This window comes from Lagenorhynchus albirostris, chromosome 12, assembly GCF_949774975.1.
Source record: "Lagenorhynchus albirostris chromosome 12, mLagAlb1.1, whole genome shotgun sequence".
In the NCBI taxonomy this organism is placed as follows: Eukaryota; Metazoa; Chordata; class Mammalia; order Artiodactyla; family Delphinidae; genus Lagenorhynchus; species Lagenorhynchus albirostris.
Genome location: NC_083106.1, coordinates 25,222,210 through 25,243,896, shown reverse-complemented (window position 1 = coordinate 25,243,896; position 21,687 = coordinate 25,222,210). Strand labels below are relative to the sequence as shown.

At 42.2% G+C, this 21,687-nt stretch overlaps 1 protein-coding gene across 1 annotated transcript in view; it reads left to right on the top strand.

Moving 5' to 3' along the window:
* Positions 1 to 21,687, top strand: part of ARFGEF3 (ARFGEF family member 3) — a 182,195-nt gene that overhangs the window by 96,684 nt on the left and 63,824 nt on the right. The window contains exons 9-12 of the mRNA XM_060167490.1: positions 396 to 500; positions 1,602 to 1,935; positions 12,366 to 12,478; positions 13,228 to 14,138. Of these exons, the coding sequence (XP_060023473.1) occupies positions 396 to 500; positions 1,602 to 1,935; positions 12,366 to 12,478; positions 13,228 to 14,138 (1,463 nt within the window). The remainder of the gene's footprint in view (positions 1 to 395; positions 501 to 1,601; positions 1,936 to 12,365; positions 12,479 to 13,227; positions 14,139 to 21,687) is intronic.

Sequence of the window (21,687 nt, the reverse complement as noted above, 5' to 3'; positions counted from 1 at the left end):
GGGAGGCCTCGCTCTTTGGCTTGTAGACGACCGTCTTCTCCGCATGTCTCTTCACATTGTCTTCCTTCCATGTGTATCTCTGTGTCCTAATTTCCCTGTTTTATAAGGACACCAGTCGTATTGGATTAGGATCTACCCTAATAACTTCACTTTAACTTGGTTACCTGTGTAAGGTCCCAACTCCAAATAAGACCATTTCTGAGGTGCCAAGGGTTAGGACCTCAGCATATGAAAGGGGGGGGGGCACAAGTCAACCCGTAACACTACCACTGCCCCCTACCCCAAAATTAACACCCTGTGATACCTAACATTTCCCCAAGTGTTTTCCACACGTCGCCTCTTTAGTTTCGCCTTTACCTTGTGTGCATTTGTATGTTGGTTCTGCTTCTTTGCAGTGACAGTCAGCAGCTGCAGCTTCTGTACCTGGAGTGCGTTCTGTCCATGCTCAGCAGTTCCTCCTCCTCCATGCGGCTGCACAGAGGCTTCACGGACCTCATCTGGTGAGTGCTCATCCTGACGCCGACCCCTGCTCCACCCCAACCTGGGGGGCTCGCTCCCTCTAGCTGGGTCTGCGGGTCCCTTCCCAGGGCATCCATGCCTCACTGGCCATTTCATCTATGTGTAAATATATTCGAGGGAAAGTAAGGAGATAGCTTTGCTTATATGCACCAGACGAAGCTACAGAGAGAAAGGGGAGAGAAAGCGATAATTATTGTAACAAACTATGCCTCCCAAGACCCTTTTGCATTTTGTTTCCATCATAGGATCATGAGAGCCTACGTTCTAAATCATATAAAGGCACCAGAGAGTTGCACAGGCGAGGTGATTCACCTTCGCCAAAACTGGACCTTCTTCTCAGCCTCACCCTGGTACTTTCTCCATCTCAACCTGAATTCTATTCTCTTAATCATAGTCAGAGATTCACACAAGTGACAGGACCCTCAGGCAGCCAGCTAGCTGCTCTGGGTTCCTGCGCTTATTGACAGGGAGAAAGTCGAATGCTATGTATATGATATGTGTCAGAATTTTAAACCAACTTCTCAAATGAGGAGTATAAACAACTTTGTTATTTATAGTAAAATGAAACTTCATAACTAAGTTAGCATTTTGAGTCCATTTTCCTCACATAAGATGATTTCTAATGCTTCTCTTGATATTTTATGTAGTTAACCCCAGCTTGAATTATGAGGCAAAGTATTCTGTTGATATCCCCAGGAGTGATGAGGAGTCAGGGAACGCTGGGGCAGAAGGTAGCCAGAAGAAGGAGCAGTAAAGAGCCCAACTCTTACTTGTCTTTTTTTTTTGCGGTACACGGGCCTCTCACTGTTGTGGCCTCTCCCGTTGCGGAGCACAGGCTCCGGACATGCAGGCTCAGCGGCCATGGCTCACAGGCCCAGCCGCTCCGCGGCACGTGGGATCTTCCCGGACCGGGGCACGAACCCGTATCCCCTGCATCGGCAGGCGGACTCTCAACCGCTGCGCCACCAGGGAAGCCCTTACTTGTCATTTTTAAGGCACCTGGCATTTACCCTCAGGATAGTATTCGTATTTTATCATTCGGCTTGTAGGGAAACTTTCCTTTTTTCTCGTTCTCTTCTCAGGAAAAACCTTTGCCCTGCTCTCATCGTGATCCTGGGCAATCCAATTCATGACAAAACTATCACCTCTGCTCATAGCGGCAACACGAGTACCAGCATCGAATCGGACTCTGCGTCTCCAGGGGTTTCTGACCACGGCCGGGGGTCAGGCTGCTCCTCCACCGCACCAGCCCTCAGTGGGCCCGTGGCTCGGACCATCTATTACATCGCAGCTGAGCTGGTCCGGCTGGTGGGGTCAGTGGACTCCATGAAGCCCGTGCTGCAGTCGCTCTATCACCGTGTGCTGCTTTATCCCCCACCCCAGCACCGGGTGGAAGCCATCAAAATAATGAAAGAGGTAGGGAGGCAGTGAAGGATGCCACCAGGTCTGCCAAGAGGGGCTGAGCACCGTGTCCTGCACAAAGGAAGTACTTAGAAAATGTTTGTCAATCGCCTGCTGGAACTTAATTGCTTCTGTACAGTATCCAGTAACAAATAGTATCTTTAGCACTGGGGGCTGTGTGTGCATGTGTTGGGAGTTGGGCTAAGGGGGTGTTGATAAGTGCTCACTGAAGCAAAGCCATTTGATAATTTTAACTACATGCATCTGACTGGACCCCAGGCTGAGCTTTCATTTTGCTCCCTCAGGTACTGTCTGTGCAGATGTATATGTTTTTTGTTTTTTGGGTTTTTTGAATTTTATTTTTTTTTTATACAGCAGGTACTTATTAGTTATCCATTTTGTACACATCAGTGTATACATGTCAATCGCAATCGCCCAATTCATCACACCACCACCTGCACCCCCTGCCGCTTTCCCCCCTTGGTGTCCCTACGTTTGTTCTCTACATCCGTGTCTCAGTCTCTGCCCTGCAAACGGGTTCACCTGTACCATTTTTCTAGGTTCCACATATATGCATTAATGTACAATATTTGTTTTTCTCTTTCTGACTTACTTCACTCTGTATGACAGTTGCTAGCTCCATCCACGTCTCTACAAATGACCCAATTTCGGTCCTTTTTATGACTGATCAATATTCCATTGTATCTGTGGACCACATCTTCTTTATCTATTCATTTGTTGATGGGCATTGAGGTTGCTTCCATGACCTGGCTATTGTAAATAGTGCTGCATGAACATTGGGGTGCATGTGTTTTTTTGAATTACAGTTTTCTCTGGGTATATGCCCAGTAGTGGGATTGCAGGGACATACGGTAACCCTATTTTTAGTTTTTTAAGGAACCTCCATACTGTTCTCCATAGTGGTTGTATCAATTTACATTCCCACCAACAGTGCAAGAGGATTCCCTTTTCTCCACACCCTCTCCAGCATTTGTTGTTTGTAGATTTTCTGATGATGCCCATTCTGACTGGTGTGAGGTAATACCTCATTGTAGTTTTGATTTGCATTTCTCTAATAATTAGTGATGTTGAGCAGTTTTTCATGTGCTTCTTGGCCATCTGTGTGTCTTCTTTGGAGAAATGTCTCTTTAGGTCTTCTGCCCATTTTTGGATTGGGGTGTATGTTTTTTTAATATTGAGCTGCATGAGCTGTTTATATATTTTGGAGATTAATCCTTTGTCCGTTGATTCATTTGCAAATATTTTCTCCCATTCTGAGGGTTGTCTTTTCGTCTTGTTTATGGTTTCCTTTGCTGTGCAAAAGCTTTTAAGTTTCATTAGGTCCCATTTGTTTATTTTTCTTTTATTTCCATTACTTTAGGAGGTGGCTCAAAAAAGATCTTGCTGTGATTTATGTCAAAGAGTGTTCTTCCTATGTTTCCCTCTAAGAGTTTTATAGTGTCTGCTCTTACATTTAGGTCTCTAATCCATTTTGAGTTTATTTTTGTGTATGGTGTTAGGGAATGTTCTAATTTCATTCTTTTACATGTAGCTGTCCAGTTTTCCCAGCACCACTTATTGAAGAGACTGTCTTTTCTCCATTGTATATCCTTGCCTCCTTTGTCATAGATTAGTTGACCATAGGTGTGTGTGTTTATCTCTGAGCTTTCTGTCCTGTTCCATTCATCTATATTTCTGTTGTTGTGCCAGTACCATATTGCCTTGATTACTGTAGCTTTGTAGTATAGTCTGTACTCAGGGAGGCTGATTCCTCGAGCTCTGCTTTTTTCCCTGCAAGACTGCTTTGGCTATTTCGGGTCTTTTGTGTCTCCATACAAATTTTAAGATTTTTTTGTTCTGGTTCTGTAAAAAAAATGCCATTGGTAATTTGATAGGGATTGCACTGAATCTGTAGATTGCTTTGGGTAGTATAGTCATTTTCACAATATTCATTCTTCCAATCCAAGAATATGGTATATCTCCCCATCTGTTTGTATCATCTTTAATTTCTTCCATTAGTGTCTTATAGTTTTCTGCATATAGGTCTTTTGTCTCCCTAGGTAGGTTTATTCCTAGGTATTTTATTCTTTTTGTTGCAGTGGTAAATGGGAGTGTTTCCTTAATTTCTCTTTCAGATTTTTCATCATTAGTGTATAGGAATGCAAGAGATTTCTCTGCATTAATTTTGTATCCTACAACTTTACCAAATTCATTGATTAGCTCTAGTAGTTTTCTAGTGGCATCTTAGGATTCTCTATGTATACTATAATGTCATCTGCAAACAGTGACAGTTTTACTTCTGCTTTTCCAATTTGTGTTCCTTTTATTTCTTTTTCTTTTCTGATTGCCATGGCTAGGACTTCCAAAACTATGTTGAATAATAGTGGTGAGAGTGGGCAACCTTGTCTTGTTCCTGATCTTAGAGGAAATGCTTTCATTTTTTTACCATTGAGAATGATGTTTGCTGTGCATTTCTCGTATATGGCCTTTATTATGTTGAGGTAGGTTCCCTCTGTGCCCACTTTCTGGAGAGTTTTTATCATAAATGAGTGTTGAATTTTGTCAAAAGCTTTTTCTGCATGTATTGAGATGATCATATGGTTTTTCTTCTTCAGTTTGTTAATATGATGCATCACATTGATTGATTTGCGTATATTGAAGAATCCTTGCATCCCTGGGATAAATCCCGCTGATCATGGTGTATGATCCTTTTAATGTGTTGTTGGATTCTGTTGGCTAGTATTATGTTGAGGATTTTTGCCTCTATATTCATCAGTGATATTTGTCTGTAATTTTGTAGTATCTTTGTCTGGTTTTAGGATCAGGGTGATGGTGGCCTCATAGAATGAGTTTGGGGTGTTCCTTCCTCCGAAATTTTTTGGAAGAGTTTGAGAAGGATGGGTGTTAGCTGTTCTCTAAATGTTTGATAGAATTCATCTGTGAAGCCATCTGGTCCTGGACTTTCGTTTGTTGGAAGATTTTTAATCACAGTTTCAATTTCATACTTGTGATTGGTCTGTTCATATTTTCTATTTCTTCCTGGTTCAGTCTTGGAAGGTTATACCTTTCTAAGAATTTGTCAGTTACTTCCAGGTTTTCCATTTTATTGGCATAGAGTTGCTTGTAGTAGTCTCTTAGGATGCTTTGTATTTCTGCGGTGTCTGTTGTAACTTCTCCTTTTTCATTTCTCGTTTTATTGATTTGAGTCCTCTCCCTCTTTTTCTTGATGAGTCTGGCTAATGGTTTATCAATTTTGTTTATCTTTTCAAAGAACCAGCTTTTAGTTTTATTGATCTTTGCAATTGTTTTCTTTGTTTCTATTTCATTTATTTCTGCTCTGATCTTTATGATTTCTTTGATTCTCCTAACTTTGGGTTTGTTAGTTGTTCTTTCTCTATTTTCTTTAGGTGTACATTAGATTGTTTATTTGAGATTTTTCTTTTTTCTTGAGGTAGGCTTATATAGCTATAAACTTCCCTTTTAGAACTGCTTTATGCCGCATCCCATAGGTTTTGGATCATTGTGTTTTCATTATCAGTTGTCTCTAGATATTTTTTGATTTCCTCTTTGATTTCTTCAGTGATCTCTTGGTTATTTAGTATTGTATTGTTTAGCCTCCGTGTGTTTGTGTTTTTTACGGTTTTTTCCCTGTGGAAAAAGCACAGTGTTGTGGTCAGAAAAGATGCCTGATATGATTTTAATTTTCTTAAATTTACTAAGGCTTGATTTTTGACCCAAGATGTGATCCATCCTGGAGAATGTTCCGTGCACACTTGAGAAGAAAGTTTAATCTGCTGCTTTTGGATAGAATGTCTTGTAAATATCAATTAAATCTATCTGGTCTGTTGTGTCATTTAAAGCTTCTGTTTCCTTATTAATTTTCTGTCTGGAAGATCTGTCCATTAGTGTAAGTGAGGTGTTATAGTCCCCCACTATTATTGTGTTACTGTTATTTCCTCTTTTATAGCTGTTAGCAGTTGCCTTATGTATTGAGGTGCTCCTATGTTGGGTGCATATATATTTATAATTGTTATATCTTCTTCTTGGATTGATACCTTGATCATTATGTAGTGTCTTTCCTTGTCTTTTGTAACATTCTTTATTTTTTTTTGTTTTTGTTTTTGTTTCTTGCGGTACACGGGCCTCTCACTGCTGTGGCCTCTCCTGTTGCGGAGCACAGGCTCCGGACGTGCAGGCTTAGTGGCCATGGCTCACGGGCCCAGCTGCTCCGTGGCATGTGGGATCCTCCCGGACCGGGGCACGAACCCACGTCCCCTGCATCAGCAGGTGGACTCTCAACCACTGCGCCACCAGGGAAGCCCTAACATTCTTTAAAGTCTCTTTTATCTGATATGAGTATTGCTACTCAAGCTTTCTTTTGATTTCCATTTGCATGGAATCTCTTTTTCCATCCCCTCACTTTCAATCTGTATGTGTCCTTAGGTCTGAAGTGGGTCTCTTGTAGACAGCATATATATGGGTTTTGTTTTTGTATACATTCAGCAAGCCTGAGTCTTTTGGTTGGAGCATTTAATCCATTCACATTTACAGTAATTATCCATATGTATGTTCCTACTACCATTTTCTTAATTGTTTTGGGTTTGTTTTTGTAGATCCTTTTCTTCTCTTGTGTTTCCCACTTAGAGAAGTTCCTTTAGCAGTTGTTGTAGAGCTGGTTTGGTGGTGCTGAACTCTCTTAGCTTTTGCTTGTCTGTAAAGCTTTGGATTTCTCCATTGAATCTGGATAAGATCCTTGCCGGGTAGAGTAATCTTGGTTGTAGGTTCTTCCCGTTCATCACTTTAAGTATATCATGCCATCCCCTTCTGGCTTGCAGAGTTTCTGCTGAGAAATCACCTGTTAACCTTATGGGAATTCTCTTGTATGTTATTTGTCGTTTTTCCCTTGCTGCTTTGAATAATTTTTCTTTGTCTTTAATTTTTGCCAATTTGATTACTATTTGTCTCGGCGTGTTTTTTCTTGGGTTTATCCTGTATGGGACTCTCTGCGCTTCCTGGACTTGGGTGGCTATTTCCTTTCCCATGTTAGGGAAGTTTTCGGCTATAATCTCTTCAAATATTTTCTCTGGTCCTTTCTCTCTCTCTTCTCCTTCTGGGACCCCTGTAATGGGAATGTTGTTGTGTTTAATGTTGTCCCAGAGGTCTCTTAGGCTGTCTTCATTTCTTTTCATTCTCTTCTCTTTAATGTGTTCCGCAGCAGTGAATTCCACCATTCTGTCTTCCAGGTCGCTTATCTGTTCTGCCTCAGTTATTCTGCTATTGATTCCTTCTAGTGTATTTTTCATTTCAGTTATTTTATTGTTCATCTCTTTTTTTGTTCTTTAATTCTTTTAGGTCTTTGTTAAGCATGTTTACGTCTTCTCGATCTTTGCCTCCATTCTTTTTCCAAGGTCCTGGATCATCTTCACTATCATTATTCTGAATTCTTTTTCTGGAAGGTTGCCTATCTCCACTTCATTTAGTTGTTTTTCTGGGGTTTTATCTTTTTCCTTCATCTGGTACATGGCCCTGTGCCTTTTCATTTTGTCTATCTTTCTATGAATGTGGTGTTTGTTCCACAGGCTGCAGGCTTGTAGTTCCTCTTGCTTTTGCTGTCTGCCCTCTGGTGGATGAGGCTATCTAAGAGGCTTGTGCAAGTTTCCTGATGGGAGGGACTGGTGGTGGGTAGAGCTGACTGTTGCTCTGGTGGGCAGAACTCAGTAAAACTTTAATCCGATTGACTGCTGATGGGTGGGCCTGGGTTCCGTCCCTGTTGGTTGTTTGGCCTGAGGCGACCCAGCACTGGAGCCTACCCGGGCTCTTTGGTGGGGCTAATGGCGGACTCTGGGAGGGCTCACGCCAAGGAGTACTTCCCAGAACTTCTCCTGCCAGTGTCCTTGTCCTCACGGTGGGACAGAACCAACCCCCCCCTCTGCAGGAGACCCTCCAACACTAGCAGGTAGGTCTGGTTCAGTCTCCTGTGGGGTCACTACTCCTTCCCCTGGGTCCTGATGCGCACAGTACTTTGTGTGTGCCCTCCAAGAGTGGAGTCTTTGTTTCCCCCAGTCCTGTCGAAGTCCTGCAGTCAAATCCTGCTAATCCAAAGTCTGATTCTCTAGGAATTCCTCCTCCCATTGCCAGACCCCCAGCCTTCGGTAGCCTTACGTGGGGCTCAGAATCTTCACTCCAGTGGGTGGAGTTCTGTGGTATAATTGTTCTCCAGTTTGTGAGTCACTCACCCAGCAGTTAATGGGATTTGATTTTATTGTGATTGCGTGTGTGCCTCCTACTGTCTCACTGTGGCTTCTCCTTTGTCTTTGGATGTGGGGTATCATTTTTGGTGTGTTCCAGTGTCTTCCTGTCGATGATTGTTCACCAGTTAGTTGTGATTCCAGTGTTGTCACAAAAGGGAGTGAGAGCATGTCCTTCTGCTCTGCCATCTTACTAATCAGTGTATAGATTCTTATAAATTGTTTAAGTGCTGATAAAAATGTAGTCTTTGATTATAGGGCATCAGTATACCATTGCTGGTGTACTTTATCTTTGTAGCTTTTTCTCCAAACTCCAGAGGCCCCTACAGATGTATATGTTTATTCACTTTTGCCAGAATTGGATTTCAAAATGATTTTATACTCAGCTTGTACATTACCCCAAAAAGAAAGTTTTCCCTTCCACAAAGAAACTAAGACTTCAAGGGGTCAAATGATTTGCCCAGGGTCAAAAGAAAGAGAAAGAGTGCAGATCTCCATCTGACCCTAAGCCTATGGTCTTCCCTACACACATTTCTCACTGGACTTGATTTTCATATTACAATGCAGATGATTCTAGCGACTCTTTCCTAGCACTGGTTCAGCTACCCCTTTAATGAACCTGGGTCTGAGGCAAGGTATGAATCCTCTCTCTGCCACCTATCAGCTAGGTTATAGTAGCTAAATCATTTAACTCTGAACTTAACCATTTTATTATCTGTACATAGTGGCAGTATTCCAAAGATTGCCAGTTCAACATGCAGTAAAGTTTGTATAAGTACTTTGTGAGTCTTTAAAGTGATAAACATCTGGTAAACTTACTGCTACCCTGAGGAAGAGAAAAACATACAGAGGCTGAAAACAGCTGGTTCTCATCACCTCCTGCCTGAGGCAGTGCACCCTTCGACCTGGTTTCCGTGACTCCTGCCTGTCTTCTTTTCTTCCTTTTATTTTCCTGGACTTATGTTTGTAAATCACCACTGTTAATTTCCGCTCTTCAATGGTGCCTATTGCCTCTCCCATCAAGCTTGAAATGCTCTGCCCACTTTCCAGATCCGGCATCATTCTCACGTCCCGTCATTTCCCAGGATGGACCCTCATTCCATCTAACTGACCCTGCTTTGTTCCGTTTCTACTTTCCCGCTTCTGTTCCAGCTCCCCCTGTTCTGTGCCCATTGGCCACACTTCCACTTCACCCAGTTAAGTGGTTGATCACAATAAGCTAGGCAGACACTGCTGGCACTTCATATTAGCTTATTTACAAACTCCTTTAGGGATATAATATTATGCCCATTTTCCAGATGGGGAAACTGAGGCTACATGAGGAGAGGTTTACTTGCCCAGAGTCCTTGTGAGCAGTATGACTAAAACATAAACCCAGATGTTCTAATTACAGCGGCCTCTCTGTTAAAATCCTTTCTTTATGGCTCTGCTTCCTCAGGCCATTGATTTCGCTCTTCTGTAAATCCCATCCCACCATTTAGCAATTGATTATGTCTCATCACACTGACTGCTTCCCAGTACAATGTGGAACAAGCTTCTTGTCTCCCTAAATATAGTTTTGTATACATTGTTTTTGTGTGTTCCCCTGGTACCTAACACTACAGTGCTTATAGTTTTGTATACATTGGTTTTGTATGTTCCCCTGGTACCTAATACTACAGTGCTTGAATGAGAATAAGTGTACATTTTAACTGAATGATGGAGAAACCCGAAGACAGGATATCTGCCAACAGGGTGTTTTGAAGCAGCAGCATCCCTTCTTTCCCCCTCAGAGTTGACAGGCACTGGAGTGATTATTGCCCACGGCAGAGCCACTAGATAGCTGAATGCTAAGTAAATACTTTGCCTACAAGGTGTGTAGTTCTCAGTGTACTTTCAATAACAACTTCTTTAGTACTGCAAAGGAAATTAGTTGTGGTTTCCCCTTTTCATAGATTTGCTAGCTTCCCAAGGTCAGTTTGCAGGGCGAGGCTGGAACTGACACCAGGGGATCACATCCAGGCCGTGCTGCCCCGCGGAGCGTGGCAGACTCCCGTGGGCCAGGTTGTTCTCAGAAGCATTGCGTCCACTTACTGTGGCAATACCAATAGCTTGGGAAGGTTGGTAACCTAGAAACCAAAATGTGCAGGGCTTATGCACACAGAGAAAACCGCTGGGCGCCCAGGATGTTTGTTTACCCCTTTGGAGTTTGAACGCCCGTGTGTTATTTCCCTGTTCTCTCTCTAATTTGTCACTCCACCATGTGTGTTCTGTGCCTATTAATCAAAGGCATACAGGACATTTTGCTTTTCAAAGTACATTTTCTTTTTTGCTTCTACTTTCCCCCCCAAAAACATTCCACCATCAAAAAGAACACCTTGCTTCCTTTTCTCTCTCCCATGTTTCGGCTTTAGAAGGAAGCCCTAGTCTTTATCAGACCTGTGACACCCTAGCCCCTGACACCATGTTCCTCATTTCCACCGGAAGAAGATGAGGTTAAACATGTCTCGCTTTTCTTTAAGTATTTGTTGAGAGTCCTCCAGAAGCCTAACCACTCAGTCTCCTTTCGCTCCAGGTTCTGAAGCACCTGAAAAATAAACACAGGATCAATGTGAGAATTAAAATATGTCACCTAAGTTATTACTGGTAAAGTTGGATTAGGGAATGTAATGGGATCCCAAGAGAAAGTGAGATTTCCCACTCCTGTGGCCCTGAAATGCACTTGTCCTTCTAACAAGAGATGGGACAGCTAGAGGCCCAGAGGCGTAGCCACTTCACTTGGCTGCCAGCCTGCAGGCAGGCAGAGGGAGAGAGGGGGAGAGAAAGAGAGAGATTGCCTTGACCTCTGGCATTATCACTGCTTTTTTGATGTCAAAGGAAAAAAGTGGAAGCTTCATCTTTGTGCCTCCAAGAGAGCAGAAGTTCCCAATTTCTGGCAGAAGAAAGAAATATGGAAAGAGAAAAACATGTAACTTTTTCTACTTGATATACATTTTCTTGCAAGTATAAGTCCCTTTGAAAATAATGGACATAGCAGTAGGATGTCTGCTTCAATATACTTAATTAATCAATCTTTCTTAGTCTCAATTTGAAGTTTTCTGTACAGACGCCTACCATATGGAAATAAAAATTAGTGTGGACTGAAAAATTATGGAAATTCTATACATGAAGACTTGTGAGATACAGCCAAAACAGTGCATAGAAGGATATTTATAGTTTCAATGACTTACATCAAAAAACAGAAAGCCTAAAGTTAATGTTCTAATTCTCCAACTTAGGTAGTTTGGAAAAGAAGAGCAGATTAAATTCAAAAAAGTAGAAAGGAGGAAAAGTAAGCATAAAAACAGTAAGTACTGATGTGATAAAAAGCAAATGTAATATAGTGAATTAATAAAGTGAAAAACACCAGGACTCTGAAAAGACTAAGGAAATCGAAGAACTCCTGGCAAAAGCAATTGAAAATTCTAGAATAGGTAAAAACAAATAAATAGAAATAAGAATGGGGGGAAAAAAGCATATAACCATAGATGTTGCAAATATTAAAGAAATTAAGGAAGATAGTAAGGCACCTTTAGGCCAGTAAATTTGAAAACTTAGATATAATAGATAAATCCCTAGGAAATAACACAACCTTTAAAAAATTGGTTCAAGGAGAAATTGAGGACCTAAGTAGTCCTATCATCTTTAAAGAAATTGAATCAGTAGTTAAAATCTTTCCATTAAGAAAAAAAATTAGTGGCCCCATACAGCTTTAGAAACAAGTTATACCAACATTCAAAGAATGGGTTAGTTCTAATAATACATGAACTTTTCCAGGGAATAGAAAGGGAACTGGTTTCTCAACCCAGTTTTTGAAGCTAGCCAATTTGATAGCAAAATAAGACAGGGAGAGGATCAGGACGTTAAATTACAGGCCAGGCTTACTAAAAAACATAGATGCAGGTGCTTGTGGTTCTGTGCTATAAAAAATTTTGAAACAATCCCTCAGGGGATACTCTTTATCTAAGCCAGTCCTGAACTGGGGAGCCAGGAACCCAACGTGCATTCTAAGTCAAGAACACCTAGGTCAGATTTATTAAGATTTGAATTCCAAATAGTTGTGTTTCTCCTTAGACTGTATCGTGCAATAGAGAATGTACATGCTTATGTGATCTCACGGTTCTTTTGCTTTTTTATGATATTCACTTTTCTGTTATTCTTTTTTCCTTATTCTTAAAGCTACTTGGGAGCCCGCAGCGTCTCTGTGATTTGGCAGGACCCAGCTCCACTGAACCTGAACCCAAAAAAAGATCAATTTCAAAACGAAAGTCTCATCTGGATCTTCTCAAACTGTAAGATACATTCTCATTTGGGGGTCTGTATTGATTGGTGAAGACTGCTTCTCTGAATATTCTTAACGTTGTTTCCAAATCCCTGAAATTGTTTAAATCTATATTATATGAAATGGGACTAATAATGTACCTGCAGGCCAGAGGAGAAGTCTTACCTCAATTTTTTATAATCATATAACTTTCCATATTTTCATTGACTTCAAGAAAAAAGTGTACCAGATGAAATGTCCAAAAATTCTTCATTGGGGTTATTTTAGGGAAATCCTTTTTGATTTACAGTACTGTAGCTATATGATTCCTTTACATATAGCCCCTCTAGGAAATGGAATATTATCTGATTTGTAATAGTTGTAGTCACATGCATCTCTTCAGAAATACAGTTCTTTGACAGAGGAAGGTCCATATTATCCTATAGCCATTATAAATGTTTTCTCTTTGGAAAACTGAACATAATACAAAAGTGAGATGATTCTGTGCCTGTCCTTGTGAAGCTTATAAATTCCCATTCACAATCTTTATTTGTACTCAAATAAACCAGCCAACTGAGAGTGTGATTCAAGGTGGGCCACTTTCCAGCCTGACCATGTTTGTTTCACTTATTGTTCATTTTATTTTTTTGCCCAGATTTCATGTAAATTACAGTGTCTGTTTTGAATATTAGACTGTTCACCAATCTAACAGTTCTTATTCATTTTGGAGCCTTTTCCTATGTTTCGCGTATTGATGCCGTCTCCTTTGAACGCTTTCAGCATCATGGATGGCATGACGGAGGCGTGCATCAAGGGTGGCATCGAAGCCTGCTATGCTGCCGTGTCCTGCGTCTGCACCTTGCTTGGGGCCTTAGAAGAGCTCAGCCAGGGCAAGGGCTTGAGCGAAAGTCAGGTCCAGCTGCTGCTTCTGCGCCTGGAGGAGCTGAAGGACGGGGCCGAGTCGAGCCGAGACTCCATGGAGATCAATGAGGCTGACTTCCGTTGGCAGCGGCGAGTCCTGTCCTCGGAACACACGCCCTGGGAGTCGGGGAACGAGCGGAGCCCTGACATCAGCATCAGCGTCACCACGGACACGGGTCAAACCACTTTGGAGGGAGAGTTGGGTCAGACCACACCCGAGGACCACTCCGAAAACCACAAGAATGGCCTCAAGTCGCCAGCCGTCCAGGAGGGCAAGGAGACTCTGAGTAAAGTGTCAGAACCGGAAGCCGTGGACCAGCCAGATGTGGTTCAAAGGAGCCACATGGTTGCCTACCCCGATATAACTAACTTCCTGTCCGTTGACTGCAGGATGAGGTCCTACGGATCCAGATACAGTGAGAGCAATTTCAGCGTAGACGACCAAGACCTCTCTAGGACGGAATTTGACTCCTGTGATCAGTACTCGATGGCAGCAGAAAAGGACTCGGGGAGGTCTGACGTGTCGGACATCGGGTCCGACAACTGTTCTCTAGTTGATGGGGAGCAGACCCCTCGGGACTGCCTGGGCCACAGGTCCCTGCGGACTGCGGCTCTGTCTCTCAAACTACTGAAGAACCAGGAAGCCGATCAGCACAGCGCCCGGCTGTTCGTGCAGTCCCTGGAGAGCCTCCTGCCGCGCCTCCTGGCCCTGCCCAGCGTGGAAGAGGTGGACTCGGCCCTCCAGAACTTTGCCTCTACCTTCTGCTCAGGTTTGTGAATCATTTTTTGCTACTTAGTCAACAAGACTATTCAGAACATTTTGCTTAAGGGGCAGTTACCAGCATGCGTGAAGTTTGAAGTGCTCAGAGCATCTTAATGAATCTTTGGGTTTCTTATATTTAGAGAGAGCAAAGGAATGTTAACTTACTGGTGGTGGTTTGTTTGAAGTGCACAGCCGTCGATGGCTGGAATACACTGTGAGGTTGATAAATTTGTATGGTGCGGAGTGAAGGGTAAGAGGTAACGGCATTCTAGAAAGCTGCTACTGACTGAAACAAAATGACAATCTGTCATTCTCAAAACACTGAATTCTTCCTATGCTTCTACGCCTTGATGTCTAAGAATCATAGAGCACTGCACTTTTGGTTTATTGACGTGTAAATTATTTCAAATGAGGTCTTGGAGCAGATGCAGGCTGTCCTCCCAATATATTCTGAATTCCCCTGAACTTCAAACGGTGTGTGTGTGTGATACTCCAGTATACTATGGCAACATCACATTCTCCAGTCTCAGATCCTTCCTGTCTGTCAAATGTCAACATTGTGACCCAGACCGTAATTTAAACAGGAGTGCTGTGGGCATCTTGGCCAAAGTATACCAGAGAGTTATACTGGTTTTATTGAAGGGCAGAAGATCGTCACCTAGGATTTTGGTGGAGGAAGGAGATAAAGAATACAGGGTAGCAGCATTTCACACAGGGAATAATTAAAGATTGTTTTCTTGAAAGGTACTCATAACGGGAGAACCCAACTTTTTCCTTTCTATGTAGGGAAAACCCCAGTTCTTTCCTACTGTGTTTCTTCCTTCTTTTATGGGTCACACAGAACACTGTACTTCTGATGCTTCTGGTCATCAAATGTGTGGAAGTTTTCCCCCCAAACGACAAGCAAGCCTCTGACACCAGCTGGGTGTCCTACAGTTTAACTCAGTTCTGACGCTACCTACTTGCTACCCCCGCTACAGACACCAGCTGCAAGCCCAGGTAACACGAGTTACCTGTGCTTCTGATGGACTGGCTGTAAACCAGAGGTTCCCATGACCCCCTCCTTAGGCTTGCTTAATTTGCTAGAATAGCTCACAGAACTCAGGGAAACACTCACTTTTGTTTACCAGTTTACAAAAGGATCACCCCAGGGTGATCAACTGTGCCTTCCCCTGAAATTCAGGGGTCTCTTGACCACAGGATATTGAGGTGCATGGACCTCTCTGGGCCTGTGCTCAGGACTAGAAAGGACTGACCCTGAGGACCAACATGGAACCGTCAAAAGCCAAGATCACCGCTTGCTCTTCCACCACTGAGCCTTGAACATGTGTTTGTCGTGATGCTTCCTACATTTGTCTACCCCATTTTTGATCTTCTAACAAACAACATCACACACAAATACAAAAAAAATTCTAGCCCAGTTCCTGGAACTTGGTAGAAGGGACTGCTGTGTTGTTAAAAGGGAGCTTAGGTATCTTTAAGAAGTGATCAGATTGTCCTTTGTCAGAAGGACAAGAAAAACACTTTGATCCAGGGATATTTAAGGAAGAGCATTTTTTAATATGAGAATGATCCGATACTGTAGCAGCAGGCACCAGCAGAGACACGGCGCTTCTGATCCTGGGCTGCTCAGTAACTCTGACCTACCTAGTGGTTAGGAGAGATGCATGTAATTTCTCAACTTTCCTGACTGCACTGTGATTCTTTTTAAGGCATGAAAATACCAATTTTTAAGGCTACCCGACATTTTTTCTCAATATTTTTCTTTTTGGAATTAGATATAAAAATAGAGTTTGGTTATTTGATTTGTGTGAAGGAATATACACACACACCAAAAAATCATGTTTCATTGAAAAACTAGAAAAATATATAAATACTCTTCTTAAAAATTAGGGCTTCCCTGGTGGCGCAGTGGTTGAGAGTCCGCCTGCTGATGCAGGGGACACAGGTACATGCCCCGGTCCGGGAGGATCCCACATGCTGTGGAGTGGCTGGGCCCGTGAGCCATGGCCGCTGAGCCTGCGCGTCCGGAGCCTGTGCTCCGCAACGGGAGAGGCCACAACAGTGAGAGGCACACGTACCATAAAAAAAAAAAAAAATTATATTTCTCCCTAATATCTTTTATGCCACCATCATTAGATTTTACATTCTTTTATTGAACATTCCCAGTGTATGTGTTTTGTGTATGTCTTTTTTGTTTCTCTCTTTCCCTCCCTCTCTCTTTCTTTCTCTCTCTCACACACACACACACACACACGTGCACACCCAAATGCTTCTTCAGTCAACATTTATAGAGAAACTTCACTGTGCTATGTCCTAAGGGTGCAAGATATGCATGATTTATCCTCAATACATATTTATTGACTGTAGATTGATGAACTTGCTTTTTGGTTTCTAAAGCTATGAATAGTTCATGTGCTGAGAGAATCAAGGGTAAAGCCTGAGTTGGAAGGAGTTTGGTAGGGCCTCTGCTCCTGTGCCTCTTCCCAGCTGGAAGCATTCTTGCGGGGAGGAGCTTGGCAGCCTGCTCTGACCAGCTTGATGTCCCTGGTGCCAAGGCAGAGAGCCTGGCACCCATCAGTGATCCCCCAAAACAGCTGTGTATCAGATCACAGCACTGCCCCTGGTTGCAGTAATGATGGCCTTGAGTCATCAAGAAATGGTAAAATTATATTTAAGCCCTTCTATTTAAAGTTAAAATTATCCATACAAAATAACTCGGCTGCAGAAGTTTCAGCGTTTAAGCATGTAAGATTCAGCTCTCAGATAAATTCATGTTTACAAACAACATCTCCTAGTAATTCCAGATTAAATGAGTTGTGACAGTGGTAAAGAATGACTTCCAAAGGGCCTGCCTCATTTCCTATGAGAATTAGGAAACATAATCCTAGCAAAGCCTTTTTACAAAATTTGAAGCAAAGCCTCACATTTGTGTTTTTGTGTCTTTCAAATCAATACTTATTTGTAGCACGTGCACAACAGCACTTTCGTGTATGTTTTATGTGACCAGAATGCGGCCCCATGAATGTTGCAAACTGCTCAACTTTAAGAGGTCTATAAAATGTCCCGTCAAACCCAACATGCTGTGACACTAGTTTTTACGTGTAGAAATCAATACATTGAAAAGAGACTTCAGAATCTTTCGGTTGTTTCCAAATGCAGTTTATGGTGATTGTCTCTAACCAAATTGTTAGGCATTTGTCTTTTTGATTCTGGTGACCTCCACAGCGCTTTTACCAGTTAGGAGTTGGTCTCTGTATCTGAATTACAGACCCATCACTCTGTGGTTCTGCTGCCAATAAGCTGATTCTCTTCAGTTACCACTATGGTTTAGTGGTTTAGTGGCTCACACTGAATGTCGCTGTGGGTCAGCCGAAGCGACTGGATGCTGGGTCCACGTCTGGCCTTAGGCAGAGCTCTCCCTCCCTTGCACATGTCACCTCCAAGATGAAAGATGAGTGAAAGAGAAACATCTGTACCTGTGAGACAAGGGGACGGCAGATTTCCTTTGTTCACCCAAGAGAAAGTTATGAAAGCCAAAATAGGAGAAGGGGAGAAGGGAGTCTCCCGGAGTCATAACCCAGATATTTTACTCATTATTAACTTCTGTGTCAAATGCTTCAAACCTTATTTTCCCCAAAACTTCCATCGAGCATTTGTCCCTGCTTTGTTAGCAGGGTCTGCCCTCCTGGCTAAGGTCAACCCCACTTGGTATTTCTCAGGGGCTCCTGTCCTCCAACAGCTAACTTACAGTTGAAATGAGCCTTCTGAATTCCACATGATTCAGGGGAGCTTTTTCTTCGAAAGCAATTCAAGTTTCTTCTGGTGGGGAAGTTTGAAAACCTTCTGACAAACATGGGTTTTATGAAGATGGTATTGGATGTGAGCTGCGATGGCTGCTGCAATGCATCTGGTCCTGCGTAGAACAAAGTGGCATCTGTGTAAGGTGCTCCTTGGGGACCAGAAAGCAAGAGCCAACCTCCCCCAGCCATTGACAGAGGGGCACGGGCACGTGGCTTTGGGATTGCTGTTCCTTAGACTGGTGGTGTTTGGTGAGGATCTTGAGACTGACTGTGACTAAGTGTGAGGCTAATTGCAAGCAGCCTGATGTTTATGAAGTACCAAGTTTCGGAAAAGGTAGTAGAGCTAGTATGAATCTCAATTGTGCAAGAAATATCTATTTATTTAAATTAAAACAAATCTGCCTCCAGACCTCCAGCCTGCCTAACTGGCCAGACATTTGATCTCTGCTAGCCCTCAGGTCCCCATGCCAGGGTAAAACTAGAAGTGGGAGCTTATGTGGGATCTGGATAGGGAGGCCCCTCACCTCTCACGTCACCAATGTGCCCCCGTTGTCCCACTTCACAGCCTTTCTGGGAGGTCCCGTGATTTCTCTACCTCCCTGCCAGGGTGGGGCCTGGAGTGTTCTGGCAAGGCTGGGGGTGCCCCTACACATCCTGTGTCCTCCTCCGGGGTCCTGCCAACCCTCCAGGTGCTGCCAGGTAGCAGCGAGCCACAGACCTCCACCACCTGCCCAGCCAGGGCATCTCCCTTCTCTTCCTCATTGCTTCCTCCTCCCATCACCTTCCAGAAATGGACCATAGTCTCCGGAAGAAGTTCTGACTTTGTGAATACGGAACCAGAAGGCAAGTGTGTTGCCAGCTTCAGGTTGTGGCCCCATGATTTAAACACCCCAAAAGGTGACAATGCACATTTATGTCCGTATCTTTGTGGAAAACAGAAGGTAAAATACAGGTAGAAAACCTCGCCTCTACCAGTTAGGATTAGGTTTGCATAGAGTAGGAAACTCAACTGATTACTTAAGAAAGAAAGATTCCTTAACTTCCCCCTACATTGAGTCTCAGGTAGGCCATCCAGTGCTCTGTGATGGTCTGGGACTCGGGCCCGTCCTGTCTTTGGAAAATATTTTGGCTACATCTATCAAACTTAATATATGTGTTTATTCTGCTTTTAGGAACATATCCCACAGATATTCTTACAGAAGTGTTATTTCATCATTTCATCCTTTTTCATAATTGAAAAAATATCAGTGTCTACCAGTAAAGCATTAATTAAATAAATCACAATACAATCATGCAGTGGTATATGCACAGTTATTAAAAAAGAATGAGGCAGATCTGTAAGTGCCAGTATCAAGAGATGTCTAAGGTATATTTTTTAGAAAACACCTAGTTGCAGTATAATGTATGTCATATGATCTCATTTGTGATTGTATTTCCACATAACACACAGAAGGAAGTGAGTCTTTTTGGGAGGGGCCTCATTGGGGCTTGGGAGAAGCAGGGCTGTTGTTCATATTGTTTGTACTCTTCAGTACTGTTAAATGTTTCACATCAAGTATTTAACGTTTACTTTAAAAAGAAACATCACATTATCTTAGACATGGAAGGTACTTTTCAAGGTCATTTTATGCTAATCTTGTATCCAGTCTTGCCCTGGTAACCAGTCAAGCAGGTGATCCATCCTCCTGTTGCTAACAGTAAAGGACATCTTAGTTATAGAGAGAGAATGAACTTTAGTTACAGATAAGTAGAGAAAAAACCAGATAGCCAGAAGATGTTAAAGGTCATAGTTACTATAATTTGTCACCCCAAATGCAATAACACTTCAATGAGACCAATCAGAAGGATGGATGAAAACAGAGGATCTGTTAGGAACATGATAGATTGGGATCTTTTCCCAACATTAGAAGCAAGTACAGTGTGGCAGAGTGCAAAAAGCCTGGAGTTTGGGCCCAAAAGACCTTTGCCAATTTCTAGCTGTGTAACTTTGGGCAGATTACTTAACATTTTCAAGTTACTTTCCTCACTGGTAAAATAAAGTGGGGCATCTGATATATATCAAATTTATATATATATATAGATATATAGATTGATATATATTATATATCAGATGAAATAATGTGTGAGAAGAGATTGTTCTGGAAGATAGAAGGCATTTAATAAATTGCACCGATCATGTTATTTGCATTATTAATATCACCAGTGAACTATATCTGGTAAATCAAGAAAATTATCTTCCTTAAATTAATAGATTATACCTTCTTTTGTTTTATTGTCAAATTTGCCAGTTCTTTGTAAGAAATTAATCTGCATACAGATATACGCCAGTACCAACAGATTGCCCCTAACACGTCTAACACATTATTTCAGAACTCGGCATAGCCACCCGCGGTGACTTGCAGGGCCTTGTCACACCTCTGCTAATGATTTGGATCTTCGTGTCAGCAGACACATTAGCTTTTTTCACTTTCAGCATCTGAGCATGTGCTCAGGTTCCAAAACATATTCCAAAGTAAATAGTTGGTTTCAAAATTTTAAAAGAAATTATTACTGATGTCTAAGATCAAAGCCACTTGCAGATTCTTTCCCCCCCCCGACCCGGTTGATAGACTCAAATATTCCTTTCACCTGTGACCCAGGGTAGTTAAATATCCAGCAACACTGCATGCTGCTTTCTGTGTACTGTGGAAGGAGACTGCGCTTGTGCTTTATCTACTCCAGAGAACTGGAACCAACCCACCAGGACCTTAAGAGGGTGGAGTATTCCTGTGGACCATCAGGGCCAAGTACTCTCAGTAAAAGAATCTTGTAAGGCAGCTGCAAAGTTCTCACCGAACTCTATACAGAAGGCAAAGGGAATGCCTAATCTTTGCCTGCCTTGGTGGTTTCGTTGGGGTAATAGACATACTTACTCCTACCAAAAAATGTTTACACTGTTCTCAAATAGAGCAGAGGTCTTAAAGTTTTCTCAGCTTTGAAAGCTTCTTCTGATTCATATCTTCTTACCAGCATATTCATTAAGAAGTCCACAGATATATAAGTAACCATTCCAGTTAGACATTTGTGTTTCCCACTTAATTGACCGATAATTTTTGCACTTCATGTAAGAGGCACATTTTTGATTAGAGGATAATTTTAGACATGCTCTGAAGAGTATACAGGTGCATGTCATGTGCACGCACATATTCAGGAGGGGCTGTTTCACCTACATCCCTAAATCCAGCCTCAGAGTGTTTGTAGGAACAAGTGTAGCACTGGGGCAGACATAGTACCAGATGAGGAGAAGCAGGCTTGGGTAGTTTTTGTCACCTCAAGCTGTCTGTGTAAGTTTGACCTAGGCATCAACTCTCTCTGGCTGAATGAGGCCATCTTTAGATCATGAGGTATCACTGATTTTTGTTTTTACAGTTAATTTATGAAAAACACAGGAGCCTTTCAAAGTGAAAACCACACTATGAAATATAAAAGAATGTTTCAAAACAATAGCTGGGGGGAAACCAATAACTTTTTTTATATATATTTTGAAACTTTACTCATTGATTAACAGCTTTTATTGAGATATAATTCACATGCCATGCAATGCACCCATTTAAAGTGCCCAATTCAAAGGGTTTTATTATTATTATTATTACTCTATTATTTTAGTTGCTGCAGTGAACACTGGCATACAAGTATCTGTTCAAATTCCGGTTTTCAGTTCTTCTGGGTACACTCCTAAGAGTGCAAAATCACTGGGTCATATGGTAATTCCGT